The 18528-nt window shown below is 34.9% G+C and overlaps 1 protein-coding gene across 1 annotated transcript in view; it reads left to right on the top strand.

Annotated features, from left to right (window-relative positions):
- kst (spectrin beta chain, non-erythrocytic 5 kst) overlaps positions 1 to 18528 on the top strand; it is a 215225-nt gene that overhangs the window by 47319 nt on the left and 149378 nt on the right. The window contains exon 2 of the mRNA XM_076503684.1: positions 6488 to 6646. Coding sequence (XP_076359799.1) covers positions 6527 to 6646 — 120 coding nt within the window. The 5' untranslated portion in view covers positions 6488 to 6526. The remainder of the gene's footprint in view (positions 1 to 6487; positions 6647 to 18528) is intronic.

Genomic DNA, 18528 nt, shown 5'->3' with positions numbered 1-18528 from the left:
TGATGAGTGTGTATTAACAGTTATATAGTTAAACAGTATTATGTATGATGAGTGTGTATTAACAGTTATATAGTTAAACAGTTATGATGAGTGTATTAACAGTTATATAGTTAAACAGTATTATGTATGATGAGTGTGTATTAACAGTTATATAGTTAAACAGTATTATGTATGATGAGTGTGTATTAACAGTTATATAGTTAAACAGTATTATGTATGATGAGTGTGTATTAACAGTTATATAGTTAAACAGTATTATGTATGATGAGTGTGTATTAACAGTTATATAGTTAAACAGTATTATGTATGATGAGTGTGTATTAACAGTTATATAGTTAAACAGTATTATGTATGATGATGATGTATGATGAGTGTGTATTAACAGTTATATAGTTAAACAGTATTATGTATGATGAGTGTGTATTAACAGTTAACATATATAGTTAAACAGTTATATAGTTAAACAGTATTATGTATGATGAGTTAAACAGTATTATGTGTGATGAGTGTATTAACAGTTATATAGTTAAACAGTATTATGTATGATGAGTGTGTATTAACAGTTATATAGTTAAACAGTATTATGTATGATGAGTGTGTATTAACAGTTATATAGTTAAACAGTATTATGTATGATGAGTGTGTATTGACAGTTATATAGTTAAACAATATTATGTATGATGAGTGTGTATTGACAGTTATATAGTTAAACAGTATTATGTATGATGAGTGTGTATTAACAGTTATATAGTTAAACAGTATTATGTATGATGAGTGTGTATTAACAGTTATATAGTTAAACAGTATGTATGATATGTTATATATGAGTTATATACTTAAACAGTATTATGTATGATGAGTGTGTGTATTAACAGTATTATTATATGAGTATTAACAGTTATATAGTTAAACAGTATTATGTATGATGAGTGTGTATTAACAGTTATATAGTTAAACAGTATTATGTATGATGAGTGTATTAACAGTCATATAGTTAAACAGTATTATGTATGATGAGTGTGTATTTATATAGTTAAACAGTATTATGTATGATGAGTGTGTATTAACAGTTATATAGTTAAACAGTATTATGTATGATGAGTGTGTATTAACAGTCATATAGTTAAACAGTATTATGTATGATGAGTGTGTATTAACAGTTATATAGTTAAACAGTATTATGTATGATATGTATTAACAGTTATATGAGTGTATGTAGTGTGTATTAACAGTTATATAGTTAAACAGTATTATGTATGATGAGTGTGTATTAACAGTCATATAGTTAAACAGTATTATGTATGATGAGTGTGTATTAAGTTATATAGTTAAACAGTATTATGTATGATGAGTGTGTATTAAGTTATATAGTTAAACAGTATTATGTATGTACTGCTCATAGATGTGGAAGTATTAAATAGTATTTACTGTCATAACATAAACTGTATATTCATAGGTGTTTTCAACAGTAAATATATAAACTTTGGACGTATGGAAATTAATAAAAATGGTAGATATGTGTGAAACATTATAGATGATATAAACGTTGATCTATTAGATTATGACACTTCGACCTATACATCAGTAGCGATACACAAGCTTTATGTCTAAATTCACAGTATGAGCCAAAAGATTTTAAACTTTAACGTCGGACAAAATATTGATGGCGATCGCCTACCGATCTGGTATGTATTCAGTTTCATTCCCAAAAATATAACTATTAAAATATAAACTGAAATGGTTATGCAACACATCTGGATAATATGTTGCCGAAGCTCGTGACCCATCTGAAATATATATATATTGTCAAACAATCACTGAGTGCCTTAACATAAGGACACAGCATACCATATTGAAAAATAAACACTCAACACCAGGCCATACTTGGCAACCACACACAGCTGATAACAATGATAAAAAAAACGACGCCAGCTACGAAGATAATTTGTAGAAACAAGAAATGAAACCATCATCACCGAAATAAATACACAAACGAACAAAATAAGGACAGAAGTTAAACTTCTTTAAACCAGAACAATGGGGGCGACACTGTTTTAAAACCAGAACAATGGGGGCGATACTGTTTTAAAACCAGAACAATGGGGTCAATACTGTTTTAAAACCAGAACAATGGGGGCGATACTGTTTTGAAACCAGAACAATGGGGGCAATACTGTTTTAAAACCAGAATAATGTGGGCATATTGTTTTGAAACGAGAACAATGGGACTATACTGTTTTAAAACCAGAACAATGGGGCGATACTGTTTTGAAACCAGAACAATGGGGGCGATACTGTTTTGAAACCAGAACAATGGGGCGATACTGTTTTAAAACCAGAACAATGGGAGCGATACTGTTTTAAAACCAACACAATGGGGGCGATACTGTTTTAAAACCAGAACAATGGGGGCAATACTGTTACCAACTAAATGAAAATAAAACATGCGAAACACTTCTGGACACATCTGTGACGATTCACAAATGCAGGAAAGACAACGAACATATCCACCAGTTAAAACTAATAACACAATAGCACACATTAACAAAGATAAGGCTGAAGAATTTAAGCAACAACAACAGAACACGTTTCGAACACACTATGAACCGGATGTGAGTACTCATTTTTGCAATGAGGTCATTCAATGTCTAACACAAAACATAAAAAAATGTACAACCACTGTGTCTAACAAACATTAACAAAGCAATAAACGATGATAAGGACAACAAACATATGGCTTATCAAATGTCTAAAGAAGTAAAAGTAATAGAGGTTATACAAGCAATAAAAACAACCAAGAACAAAGCTCCCGGAGAAGATGATATACAAGTTATTGTTACTCGAAGATTGTTTGAACACTTTACAGCACTTTTTGACCCATCGCTAACATCTGGATTCTTGGAAGCAAGCGAATCTCTTTATATTCTATAAAGAAGGAAAGCCAGCCAATATAAACTGAACAACACCGTCTGTGTAGCCTAACCTGCTGCACAGGCAAAATTATAGAGAGAATAATAAGTAATAGACTCTCCACATTTCTGGAAATAATATCATTAGTACCCGAAATTAAAAGTGGATTCAGAAAATACAGATAAACTACAGGTCATTTAGCTACATTAACTGATTTCATCGAAGATAATTCTAACAAAAAAGAATGCTTTGTTGTATGCTTTTTCGATATAATTTATGGTACAATGGTCTAAGGTTCCGTATGTCAGGATTGAAACTGCCTTGGGTATTACTCAATGGTTATCGAACATTTTGCTAAAACAAATTGTTGATGAGTGTTCAGGGAACCTTCTCGAAGTCATTCATTCGTGAGGCAGGTGTCCCTTAAGGAGTGGTGGTTAGTCCTATTCTATTCATCATATGTGCTAAAAAGAACATGTCTCTAAAGAATCCGAATCACGAATACGTTTCACGGTTCGCAGATGATGTGGTAGTTTGAAAAGGTGCTCCGACATCTTTAATAGCAGCTACAAATCTACAAACTCAATTAAACATGGTAGTCCAATAGTGTCAAAAATGCAGTATTAAAATAAATGTCATCCCCGACAAATCAATTGAATGTTGTTGTTCTTTTACAAAACTGACAAAACATTAAAAAAATCCACCATAACTATATACGATTGGTTTGCTTTGATTTGGATTTCGCGCAAAGCTACTCGAGGGCTATCTGCGTTAACCGTTCCTAATTTAGCAGTGTAAGACTAGAGGGAAGGCAGCTAGTCATCACCACCCACCACCAACTCTTGGGCTACTCTTTTACCAACGAATAGTGGGATTGACCGTCACATTATAACGCTTTCACGGCTGAAAGGGTGAGCACGTTTGATGTGATTGAGATTCGAACTAGCGATCCTCGGATTACGAGTCGAGTGCCTTAATCACTTGGCCATTCCGGGCCAGCTATATATGAACGGAGAACTTCTCCAGATTATAACATTAGCTAAGCTCCTTGGCTTAATATATATTCAAAATTAACATGAGCCTAACACATAAAGTATATTAAAACCAAAGTTTTGCACCGCACGTACGATGCCCGGAGTCGTACGAGCAGAAACAGTAGAGCATCAGAGGATAACGTCCTCAGCATATGCAAAACCTACGTATATCTTGTAATCGAATATGCATATCCCGCGTGCATAGAAGTGTCAGGGAAACACATTAAATATAAAATGAAAACAGTACAGAATTATCTTCTTAGAACACTATACAAACTACCAAGATCTACGTCATCGAAATTCATTCGCAATTACGTAAATCTAGAAATGGATGTACTCCTACATAGCTTTTAAAATACGTTCGCCAAAAATTGACGCAAAAAACAATTTATTATGAGAACTAGATGGTTACTGTAAACTTGACCAAGATAACCCTAGGTACCTCTCCTCAGTTAATATTTATATTACACATAATCATAAATTAAGACTACCTCATGCTAGGCTCACACATTGTTATTAATGTAGTTTTAAGTTACTGTAACAGTATTAAAAAGGCTATTTGTACATGAAGCTAAAAAAGTAAAAAACTGGCGAAAATGTGGAAAATGCAATTGGAACTTTTGCGCTTTTATACTAATGAATAACGGAAAAGAATATTTAACATATTATTATAATTACTTACGCGGCCATGGCCATAAAATTTATCAGAGTAAGAGTTCGTATAGTCTAGCAAAACTCTTATTCCCTTACAGCAAATACACTAATATTATATTGTAATCGACTGCCATGCACAAGAAGGTCCGGCATGGCCAAGCGTGTTAAGGCGTGCCACTCGTAATCTGAGGGTCGAGAGTTCGCATCCCCATCGCGCCAAACATGCTCGCCCTTTCAGCCGTGGGGGCGTTATAATGTGACGGTCAATCCCACTATTTCGTTGGTAAAAGAGTAGCCCAAGAGTTGGCGGTGGGTGGCGATGACTAGCTGCCTTCCCTCTAGTCTTACACTGTTAAATTAGGGACGGCTAGCACAGATAGCTCTCGAGTAGCTTTGTGCGAAATTCAAAAACAAACAAACAAACAAACAAGCCATGCACAAGAAATATAGCTGACCCTCACAGGGCTACAAAGATCTAAATCCTATTATAGACAAGAAGAACGCCACCCTATAGTGAACAACAGTGTCGGAATTCGGATGTGTGTTAAATTTCATTCCAAATTTTGACGGTTGGAGGATTAGAATTATTCGTAATTCAAGGTAATTAGCGACTGGATAAGGTTATCGCAAGTTCATGAGTAGTTAATGTTAAAATATTGTCTCTGTTCAGGCGTAGTAGCAGCTACTTTTATCTATGTTTAAGCTTTGAGAGAAAGAAAGTAGGGGCAGTGCTTGTTTTGAAATAAATAAATACCTATAAAGGTGTGAACCTGAAATTTAGGGACAGAAATTGTAAGTTTGGTCTGATTTCATTATCTGCATTTATCAACCAACTATTTTAAAGCCTGTATATAGATGGTTAGCGTAAAATATCTAGTTCAAAATATAATATATATTATAACTATAAATATTTTAAGCCAAAAAAGAAACATTAACATGAAACAGAATACGCTGCATATTTTTAAAAAAACAACAACATGTGCATTTAGTTTCATGTTTCTTTTATGACTTAAAAATTTATTGTTATAATATAATTAATCAGAGGTTGGGATTTGCTGTTTTCAACACAGTCCTTCTTCATGATTTTGTTTATTCATTTAGCTTCATTTGGATGTGGCCTGGCATGGCCAGGTGGGTTAAGGCGCTCGACTCGTAATTTGAGGGTCGCGCATTCGAATCCCGGTCGCACCAAACATGCTCGCTCTTTCAGCCGTGAGGGCGTTATAATGTGTCGGCCAATCCCACTATTCTTTGGTAAAGCAGTTGCCCAAGAGTTGGCGGTGGGTGGCGATGACTAGCTGCCTTCCCTCTAGTCTTACACTGCTAAATTAGGGACGGCTAGCACAGATAGCCCTCGAGTAACTTTGTGCGAAATTAAAACAGACAAAGAAACGTTTGGATGTAATTATTCAGTTTCACTAAATATATATATATGTGTGTGTGTGTGTGTTTGTGTACACACATATCATATTCGTATAGAACTTCTTTTTTGTTGGGTCCCCCGCTAGTACAGCGGCAAGTCTACGGATTTATAACCCTAAAATCAGGGATTCGAATGATCTCATTGGACTCAGCAGATAGCCTAATGTGGCTTTGCTATAAGAAAACACACACACACTCTTTTGTTGGAGCTTTTGTTGATTGTGCAGAGCAATATGCCATATAACATAAAAAAGAGGGTATGTGGTCACAAAGTTTTATTCATCATTGATGGCATTCTCCAAAGAGGGAGCTTCATCCAGTAAGCAGATCTACTGTTATAAGCTTTAGCATATCGTCACAGAATTACCTGAATTCAGGTGGTTTTTAAGTCATTAATAGCGTGTAGCTTCATTAATAGTGGATATAAAAGCGTATCTAAACTTGTTTTAATTTTTTTTTCTCACCAGAGTGATGACCAGGGAAAAGTGACGCCATTTTTTACCAAGATGTCTCAGCGAGAAGATGCATTGAGGTTTGAAACTGGCCGTATCAAGGCTCTTCAAGAAGAACGCTTATATATACAGAAAAAAACTTTCACAAAATGGATGAATTCATTTCTTCAAAAGGTACACCTTTTATATTTATAAGCAATGTGCTCCATAAATTAAACATTAACATAACGTACTTCTCACTAGCACGCTTTTGAATAACTAATTTAGATAAAAGTTTTTGCGGAAGTTTACACTTGGCTTCGTGACGTCTCACGTCTTTAAAACGTGTAATAGATTAGGTTTCTAATCCCTGATTTTAAACTTGAATCTGAGCTTTTAATATTGTGGTATTTCAGTTAATGAGAACTTTGAAATTATTTTCTCTCTGTTGCTAATCAGTATAATAAACGTTGCTTATTTTATTTTCGATGTCTCAATTTATCGTGTAATTTTAATTTTGGTTGCAAAAGTTTATTCCAAATAGAAGCAGGTGATCATAAAAAAAAGATTGGTATAATATGATGTATGTAGCACAACAACTACTGCGTAATTCGTAGAGCATCGTTAGGGTTGGTTATGCTCTCAGCAAGTACTATGTCTTAGGCATACTTAGGATGTATTGATTCTGGGTTAGAAAGTGATATATAATATGCTACTTAAATTACTACAGGCCTCTGCTATTATTCACAGGATATTCTAAGATTGCGATGTTAAAAGTCTTGATGTTAAACAGTAATTAGGAAAAGGTATTTATGTTATTCTTGAGTCAAGCTGTGAAAAGAGTTCTACTTGCGAGGCTTGTTTGCTAAGAAGTTTCACCTGTGACGTCATACCAATGGCGAAATGCTACAAAACGTTTAAGGGATGCAAATTCTGTCCGTTCTGGTTTCACATACGCATAAAATATCTGATTTGGAACTGAATATTTTATCGACAGTTCACGATGAGCGAATATAATTCTTGGTTGATATAGGTACTTTCATTTAACGGGGAGCTAGCTAGCTTTTAGCTGAGTTTTATCACAGCTGTAGTTGTACAATGTCATCGTAAAAATACTAACGGTGTGTAATGTTCGAAACCTATAAAAATTCCTGGTTAAATATCTGAATTGTATCTCAAGAACTCGAGTCATCATGCAGATAACTAATATTCAAGAGCTGGACTTTTTTGAGAAATATTATTGCTGTTGTTAAAGAACTAGAATCACAGTTATAGCTTCTGAGGTTTATAATATACCAACTGTAGAAAACCAACAATATATACCATCTCTTTGCACGTCATATTATAAACTTCAGGAAAGGTTCTTGAAATTTCAGTTGGCAACAATATTGGCAATCATTAATATTTAGCGAATGGGCGGACATTTCGCAATACTGATTTAACAGCATAAGTTCCATGTATTTCTATCTATATATTTAACTGAAACAAACATTGATACTAAAGTAAATATATAATTGTAAATCCATCACAGAAAGTAAGTTCACATGTCAGTAACCACAGTTTGTCAACATTTTAGCTGTTGTTTCACGATTTGTCCTTTACATCATGGAAACGTCCAAATGTCTTTGTTTAACGAGATGTCTCATTTGCATTCTGGATCCCTTTATACAAATTGTATTGTTCAGACTGGTATCTGAAAACATAGTGTTTTCTTCATACGTACATGCAACTAAAATGTGCATATAAGATCACATGATTCACCACGTGACACTTTGTTTTTTTTATAAAAATGAATTCAAGGGTGCCACTGACATTATTTAACAACAGGAGTAGTGTTTTGTTTTACGTAGCATATAAAAAACGTCAATTATCTCGCAGCTGTTTAACACGTGTACTTACGACCAACGACCCCAGCATGGCCAGGTGGTTAAGGCACTCGGCTTGTAATCTGAAGGTCGCGGATTGGAATCCCCATCGCACTAAACATGCTCGCCCTTTCAGCCATAGGGGCGCTATAATGTCACGGTCATTCCCACTATTTGTTGGTAAAACTTGACGTTGGGTGGTGATGACTAGCTGCTTTCCCTCTAGTCTTACACTGCTAAATTCGGGACAGCTAGCGCAGATAGCGCTCGTGTAGCTTTGCGTGAAATTCAAACCAAACAAAGAAAACTTACGATCAAATTATCTAATTTTTATGTATTGGTATATTTACATATAATTACACTGTTAGGGCTTTAGTGGGTTTTCATTGAGCACAAGACGTTGTTAGGGAGGATTATATGTACCTCATACTTGCTTATACTGATGATACCTTGTTAAACCAACATTAACCCACAACAGTGTTTGAAGCTAATATTTTGTGTGTCATTAGTAGGGCTTCCTGTATTATTTATTTAATGTTACTTTCGTAAACAGTATTGTTTAAAATGTTTAATGTATCTAGTTTTATTGTTTAAAAATATTATTGTACTTTTGTACAAATTAATTTTTGCTCAGTGTATTCATTTAGGACTAATCTAAGTCTCTCAAGCAAGCCAAACCTCGTGAGTTTGCGCTTTTATAATCGAAGTTACCTCTAACAACTAGAGTATCTGACTGATTAAACAATGATTTATAATATTATTAAAAAAATAACAGTATATTTAATAAGTTATACTCACTGATGGGTTTATTTTGATTTTTGGTTTAATTATGTAGCTTGCTGGGATTATAAGATCATACTTAATTGTGGCCTGGCATGGCCAAGCGCGTAAGGTGTGCGACTCGTAATCTGAGGGTCGCGGGTTCGCGCCCGAGTCACGCCAAACATGCTCGCCCTCCCAGCCGTGGGGGCGTTATAACGTGACGGTCAATCCCACTATTCGTTGGTAAAAGAGTAGCTCAAGAGTTGGCGGTGGGTGGTGATGACTAGCTGCCTTCCCTCTAGTCTTACACTGCTAAATTAGGGACGGCTAGCACAGATAGCCCTCGAGTAGCTTTGTGCGAAATTCCAAAACAAATCATACTTAATTGCACATTTGTTGTAGCTTGAAACATTTGAATAATGAATGAATAGGCGCTTTATTAAAAATAACACAAATATTTTATCCGTTTTGTAACTTGGCTATGAAGGTTTCTATGTGAGACCTAGTGCACTGAAAGCTAGGAGCAGGTGGAATGACACTATGGTCACGTATCTGATATATACGTACGTGATTATTCTTGAATGAATGTTAAGTCGTGCTTGAGATCTAATTCCGAACCCTTTTGAGCCACAAACTATCACATCGAAATAGTTGTTTTTTTTTTATCCACCCTCGTGCAACTAACTGTTTCAAATCACCTTCATGCCTTCAGTCGATCAATCACCAGTCCGCCATGTTTCATGTATGCTAGAATTAAAAAAATTTGTTTTTGTTTTCTCAAACAAAGTGTCCATTACTTCACCGAATTTTATTTATGCAAGAACTTGAGAGGAAGTTTTATTTTCCCAGAAAGGTAACCATTAGTTCGCCATGTTTTATTTCTGCCAGAAATCGAGTATTATTTTTCCAGTAAAACAACCATTATCCTGAAGAATTGTACCTCAAGAGTCATCATGCAGAATACTTATATTCAAGAGCTGGACTTTTCTTGAGAAATATTATTGCTGTTGTTAAAGAACTAGAATCACTATTTTAAAATTCTGAAAGTAACAAAATACAATTGTTACAGGTGGTATCATTCTTAACGAACTGGAATAATAATTGTGATATCCTGTTTTTAACGAACCATAATTGTCACATGAACTACTGTTGTTAAGGCTAGAATGCGGCCCAGCATGGCCAGGTGGTTAAAGCGTTCGACTCCTAATATGAGGGATTACAGGTTCGAATCCTCGTCACAACAAAGTACTTGCCCTTTCAGCCGTGGGGGCGTTATAATGTTACAGTCAATTTTACTATTCGTTGGTAAAAGAGTAGCCCAAGAGTTGGCAGTTGGTAGTGATAAGTGGCTGCCTCCCCTTTAATCTTACACTGCTAAATTATGGATGACTAACGCAGATACCTATGGTGTAGCTTTGCGCGAAATTCAACAAACAGACAATGGCCAGAATATCGAGAAAACCCACTTGCAGAGAAAAATATATATGTAAAAACGGCTCGTTTGGGTTGAGAAAAATTTTTACGTAGAGGAGCGAACAACATTTCGACCTTCTTCGGTCATCGTCAGGTTCACATGACCGAAGAAGGTCGAAATGTTGTTCGCTCCTCTACGTAAAAAAAAAAAAAAAAAATCTCAACCTAAACGAGCCGTTTTTACATATATAATGGATAGAATAGTAATGGGCGTTAGTTTTTCTGACTTAGAATCCTGTTGGACATTGTATTTGTAGTTTTCGATCAGTCGAATGCAATACCCAAATCAGTTTATTCTAAATATTTTATATATTTTTTTAAATGTTTCGGTGCTAAAATCTGTTGAGGTCAGTCGAATATTAATATAATTCTAGTCACGAAAAATCGTGTATGATAAGACCTGAACGCTTAGCACTGGGAGAACTAAATCATTATTTTTCTCTTTGACAGCTCACTAGGATTGCTAAGGAAAAGTAGGTTCCAATTCTTATGCATTTTTTTTAAGATACACGTTACACCTTTTAGCGTTACGTTTAAAAAACGGACTTCTCTAACATACGCTGCATACACGTTCTGTTCTAAAGGGTCAAATGCCGGAATACACGTTGCTTGCTTATGTATTACATGAATAACAAGCTTTCCATGATCTTGGGTAGCAATATGTATTACAGGAATAACAAGCTTTCCATGATCTTGTGTAGCAATATGTATTACAGGAATAACAAGCTTTCCATGATCTTGGGTAGCAATATGTATTACAGGAATAACAAGCTTTCCATGATCTTGGGTAGCAATATGTATTACAGGAATAACAAGCTTTCCATGATCTTGGGTAGCAATATGTATTACAGGAATAACAAGCTTTCCATGATCTTGTGTAGCAATATGTATTACAGGAATAACAAGCTTTCCATGATCTTGTGTAGCAATATGTATTACAGGATTAACAAGCTTTCCATGATCTTGGGTAGCAATATGTATTACAGGAATAACAAGCTTTCCATGATCTTGTGTAGCAATATGTATTACAGGAATAACAAGCTTTCCATGATCTTGTGTAGCAATATGTATTACAGGAATAACAAGCTTTCCATGATCTTGTGTAGCAATATGTATTACAGGAATAACAAGCTTTCCGTGATCTTGGGTAGCAATATGTATTACAGGAATAACAAGCTTTCCGTGATCTTGGGTAGCAATATGTATTACAGGAATAACAAGCTTTCCGTGATCTTGTGTAGCAATATGTATTACAGGAATAACAAGCTTTCCGTGATCTTGTGTAGCAATATGTATTACAGGAATAACAAGCTTTCCGTGATCTTGTGTAGCAATATGTATTACAGGAATAACAAGCTTTCCGTGATCTTGTGTAGCAATATGTATTACAGGAATAACTAGCTTTCCGTGATCTTGTGTAGCAATATGTATTACAGGAATAACAAGCTTTCCGTGATCTTGGGTAGCAATATGTATTACAGGAATAACAAGCTTTCCGTGATCTTGGGTAGCAATATGTATTACAGGAATAGCAAGCTTTCCGTGATCTTGGGTAGCAATATGTATTACAGGAATAGCAAGCTTTCCGTGATCTTGGGTAGCAATATGTATTACAGGAATAACAAGCTTTCCGTGATCTTGGGTAGCAATATGTATTACAGGAATAACAAGCTTTCCGTGATCTTGTGTAGCAATATGTATTACAGGAATAACAAGCTCCGTGATCTTGGGTAGCAATATGTATTACAGGAATAACAAGCTTTCCGTGATCTTGGGTAGCAATATGTATTACAGGAATAACAAGCTTTCCGTGATCTTGTGTAGCAATATGTATTACAGGAATAACAAGCTTTCCGTGATCTTGTGTAGCAATATGTATTACAGGAATAACAAGCTTTCCGTGATCTTGTGTAGCAATATGTATTACAGGAATAACAAGCTTTCCGTGATCTTGGGTAGCAATATGTATTACAGGAATAACAAGCTCCGTGATCTTGGGTAGCAATATGTATTACAGGAATAACAAGCTTTCCGTGATCTTGGGTAGCAATATGTATTACAGGAATAACAAGCTTTCCGTGATCTTGTGTAGCAATATGTATTACAGGAATAACAAGCTTTCCGTGATCTTGTGTAGCAATATGTATTACAGGAATAACAAGCTTTCCATGATCTTGTGTAGCAATATGTATTACAGGAATAACAAGCTTTCCATGATCTTGGGTAGCAATATGTATTACAGGAATAACAAGCTTTCCATGATCTTGGGTAGCAATATGTATTACAGGAATAACAAGCTTTCCATGATCTTGGGTAGCAATATGTATTACAGGAATAACAAGCTTTCCATGATCTTGTGTAGCAATATGTATTATAGGAATAACAAGCTTTCCATGATCTTAGGTAGCAATATGTATTACAGGAATAACAAGCTTTCCATGATCTTGTGTAGCAATATGTATTACAGGAATAACAAGCTTTCCATTATCTTGTGTAGCAATATGTATTACAGGAATAACAAGCTTTCCATGATTTTGTGTAACAATAATAGTATTTCCTTCGAATGTGGATGGTCCACATTATGAGGTTAAAGCTAACAACAAGGTCAACACGTTTACCAGGTCTGATGATACCACAATAATTATCTTATAAATGTTTTTTTTTTATATTATTACAATGTATTGCTTTTACACTAAGTAAGATTTGTTTTCAGACGGTTTGATCGCTGGTGCAGTAATTCTTTGTGTAGTTGAGAATGATCATACAATGATCGAAACGTCATACCAGTTTAAAAACAAATTTTACTTATTGTAAAAGCTGTAAATTGTAATATAATTTACTTAATCTGTAAAAGTAAATTCAACACGAAACTATTGTAAAAACTATTGAATAATAGGTTTTAAAAGCCCAAATGACTTTCTTACAAGTGGGTACTTTTCCATAATCACACAAGTTGTTTTTATTCAGCATCACCAAAAGAGATTGTATTGATAGATAGTGCAACTACTCATCATTGTAAATTGGTTTTAGTAAGAAGTGATAAACGTGCATGGTTAATAAAGCATGGAATTTTGAGCTTTTTTACACTTGGCTTCACATTTTTTAACACAGACACAAGACCCAACTGGTAGATTGATGACCTAACCTTTGTTTCTTCAGCTTTCATAGGCCTCACTTCATGAAGCTGGGAGAAATTTTCAGTCTCTGTTTAGTCTATGATTAAAGCCAATATTTTTTTTCTTCCTGGTGATGTATGCTGCTGTACTTTCCCTTTCATGGGCTGTTGTCACAGGTGCAGTTTCTCTTTCAAATCCTTCTGTCTACCTTTTTAGTTTTTTTCTGTCTCCAGTTTTGCTGCTTCTGTTTTCATTTCAGTATTGTTTAGTTTCCAGTGGAACGTTTCATCAATTTTAATGTTTCTTTTTTTCAAAAGTATCAACAAGAGAGGAATTTGTTATTGGTACATCTAACTCATGTGAAACATGATTTTCAGTCAGATTTTGAAGAAAGTGTTAATTATTTCTTAAATTAAACTGTCATAAAGTCTTACAAGAAAGTGAACACTGTTAATCACTTTCCTTTAAAGGTAAGAATATTGCATCCAGACCTATAGTCTCTCAAGGTAGTGGTTTCATGAAACTATCACAAGTTTGTACCTTCAGTAAACTTAATAATTCCAATAAATTTCTGTGATTGTTCAAGTATGAAATGGTTGGTCACTTTTTTATTTTGAAAGAAAAATGAACAGCTTTGTAATATGTTTTAGCACAAAGCTACACAATGGATTATATGTGCTCTATCCACCATGGATAATAAAAACTCAGGTTTTATCATTGTAAGTCTGTGAGCTCACTGCTGATTGACCAGGAAACACAGTGACTGGTACATTGCTCGAAGTTAAATTCTTTTTCAGGGTTAAAGATCACAACAGATGATGTTAGTACATCAAGTAATATCACAGATAATGTGTTAATTCTAATGTATATTGAAGTAAAACTTCACTTTGTCTAATATTAACTTGTATAAAAATGTGCTCTGGTTAAACTTGTAAGTGATTTTGCAATATATCTGGTACTTTTCACATAATGTATCTCGTTTTTTTTTTGTTACCACTGAATAAAATTACATTGATTTTGAAATTGCAGTCTTGCATACATATTTTGAAATTCACTGTAGAAGGATGGGCTTTTAAAAGAATTTCCAGTCCAACACTTTTTGTATATAGTAACCAGTGGCTCAGGGTGATTTTGTGTAATAACTTGGAAATCCATATTGCTTTATTCAATAACAAATGGACAGGACATGATTTTAAGTTTAATTGAAGTGTCTGTTTCAAGAACATTGGAAGCTGCTTTTCCTATCATTGGGTCTTCATTTCCATGTTTAGGAACAGAAATGTTAATTTGCTGATTTATGGGTAAACATTTCCCACAAATACTTATTTTCAAGTGGTGAGCTGACAATTGTAGTGACAGTGAGTTTTCACACTAACAAGGTTTGAAACATTGGTAACATGAGTTTATAGTGCAAGCAAAGTGGTTCCCAACTACTGGTCCTAATACACTTGTAGTAAAAACAAAAAATCTACGTTTTTTCATATCTTTATGGACTGTTGACTTATATATATACTTGTAATGGTTTGTAAGTTTTACTTTGTATATTAGAAGGACAGAAAGCATTAATACAGGCATTTATCCACATAGGATTGCTGTTATTTTGTCTCAGATCGTTTAGTTTGATAACTTACTGCATATTACTGGTGGTAATTTAGAGTTTGTACATTTTTATTTGACAAAAGAAATAAATTACCTTTACTTCAACAAAGTTGATTGTTCAATAATAACATGAGCTAAAACAGGTAATGACAGATAAGGGAAAAGTAACTGTCATCAGATGCCTTTATTTGCTACTGTATGTATCTTTAACTTATAGAAATATTACATTTGCAAAGTAAACTAAAGCGAGCTATTGACTCATGAAAAACCAACAATTTGAGATGTAGATATATTTTGCTTAGTATTTGGGAAGGCGTATCAGTTTCGAATTTTACGTATTTTTGTTTCTTATTTTGAGAGCTAGTGAAGATGTAATCTCAGTTAACATTAACCATTTATATAATTTTTTGTGATGTTTCGATGAATGTAGAATGTGTGATTATTAAGATGTGTTTTGAAGTACTTATGTTAGTTTTAACGCTGAAAATTAGGCTACGTCATTCTATCCGCTATGAGAAATTAAACCCCGAATTTTGGGCGTTGTAAATACATAAACTTATCGCTAATTCACCGGGGACATTTGTAAGTAATTCGATGTCACACTTTCTAGCAGTTTCGAATATGGCGCTGACGTTAAACTACCGGAGACTTGTTACTGTAGCCTTTATTTATATCATTATGATTGATGGAACATCAGGTTTGAAACCTCCTTATTTTGACATTGTACTTTTTCCACTAACAATCAGTAACTGCAGTTCGAATAGTTGTGACGTGGAAGATAGCATAATATTGCTTAAACTATATACTACATACGAGAATATTTCCACTATATACGTTTTTAACCGACTGTGATTTCAATCCTCGATCATAAGTAGAATATTTATATATCTACTTCTGTCTGGTCATAATCATTTAAGGGCCCACCTGTCACATAAGACTAAGAATGTTGAAATGGAAGAAAATATTTTCTGTGCATTTTTGTCTTCTCATGCTTCAGAAATACTCATAACGAACATATGTTTTACATAGTGACTGTTACATAATTTGGTTTTGGCTGAAAGCAGTATACTGCTACGTTCATTTTGCGCTAAAATACGTGATCCGTCGCGAAACTGTCAGTTGATAAAAACAAAATCAATCTCAAATCGTGAGGAAGTTTTGATGACAAGAAACCCACTTGAAGTGAAAATGTATCTCAAAACGGCTGGTGTGGGTATTAACACTTTTACTGATGAAGCATAGAACATCGTTTCGACCTTCACAGGTTATCTTACGTAGATAAAGGAATGAAATAACGTCGAATAAATCACGAGGTAACATCTGTAAATTCCATTGTTAAGAAGCCTTATAACCACATGAAGCCCTACTGTGCAACCTGTGACTTGAAAACATGCATACTGTAGGCTTTTTGAACATACTACGCTCACTCATGTGCAGGATTGAGTCCAAACACACAGAGAGTGTCCGTTCTTTGTTCTGTGTGAGGTGTCATAGTACGTTGAAAGTTCATGCACGATTTAACGTATCCTAAAGGCTGTCCATGCAAAAAATTATCCACATCTCTGTAGCTTGTGTAGAAATTTATGTTATATTCTGGGAAATACACAACAGATCAGTTGCTTGGGCAGGAACCAACAGACCTAATAATACCATTTTATATCATACTTGTACAAAAAGAAAAATATATCCTATTTAAAACAGTTATCAGTTAATTAACTGCATGTATATTAATGGGGAAACATTAAATGGAAACTTACACTTACCCCTAATTTTAGAATACACATATCGTTCATTATTTTCACGTTTTAATGTTCCTGTCATAAGAATACCCTAGTGTTTTGTCACTTTTTGTACATTCTATTATATCGTATTAGATTTAATCATTTGACCTTTCAGTAATAGCTTCAGTCTGATTCACTGTTCCGTTATAATGTAAGAATATTACGTGTCAATAGTGAGCGACGGTTTTTGACAGAAATACATCTTTCCAGAGCTGTTCAAGTATATTAAACCAAACAACCGTCGAGACGAGTGACATCTCATTTTAATTTATCTTGGCCCCTAGTGTTTAGCCCGTACACGAGACAATCTAACTGAGGTTTGGGTGAATGAACTACTCTACATCGTGACCTCTATCTGAAAGTCACGGTCATTTCGAACCTTTAGTCCATCACCCATGTATTCAATATGGACGTCAAGACAATAGTACCTGGTGTGCTCACCAAATTGTCCCTCATGATCTAAGACTAACCTGCTCATGCCCTATATTTCACTGAAAAGCCCCATGAGAACTTCTGTGGAGACATCTTAGCAACAGTGCCATTTAGCGCCTGCCTCATTTGAAAACAAGACAGTTTCATGTTTTTGATATTGACTGACGTGGTCGAGTCTGGAAAGTCAGATATGGACGATATACTCAGTGTCACAGTTCAGAACGTGACTCTTTAGAGGATTCATCACTACGAATGGACATGGAGTTCTTGCTGTGATTTGTAGTAGGATAATTCACTGCTTGTCGACATGTTAACGTTGTTTTTTTTTCAGTTGTACGACCTTACATAAGTGTACAAGGTAAGCATAGTATTATATACTACCGCGAATAAAAGCCGTAGAAGTTATGGATTGCAGAGCACTAAGTCCATGGAACTTGTGAACAAACACCTTAACTCACAATAAAAGTCAAGTCAGAGTTGACTGAGGAACGTGTTAGAATTCCCTTAACATGGTGCGTTTATTGAACTCAACTGAACTTTGCAGGTACTGAATTTGTATCAAAGTCAGAGAAAGGTATTTAGCAAGTATGTTGGGTATCGTTTTTGTTGGTCAGAAGTGTTTTTTTTTTTTAACAGGAGTTGATTAAGTTTTTGGTTTGTTTTGAATTTCACGCAAAGCTACACAAGGGCTATCTGCGCTAGCCGTCCCTAATTTTGCAGTGTAAGACTAGAGGGAAGGCACTAGTCATCACCACCCACCGCCCAACTTTTGGGCTATTCTTCTACCAACGAATAGTGGGATTGAGCGTAACACTATAACGCCCCCACGTCTGAAAGGACGAGCATGTTTGGTTTAACGGGGATTCGAATCCACGACCCTCGGATTACGAGTAGAGTGCCTTAACTACCTGGCCATGCCGGGCCCGACGTTTAAGCACTCATGCAAACACTGTCTTAAACCACAGTGTTTTTACACTGTCGTGTAGTAGCGTGTTAAGCATTACACTTGTATAAAGGCAGTAAAATACACCTATGGTGAGTTAAACCAG

Source organism: Tachypleus tridentatus, chromosome 6, assembly GCF_004210375.1.
Source record: "Tachypleus tridentatus isolate NWPU-2018 chromosome 6, ASM421037v1, whole genome shotgun sequence".
Lineage (NCBI taxonomy): Eukaryota > Metazoa > Arthropoda > Merostomata > Xiphosura > Limulidae > Tachypleus > Tachypleus tridentatus.
The sequence above is the reverse complement of the archived record's forward strand: the minus strand, read 5'-3'. Positions and strand labels throughout refer to the sequence as shown.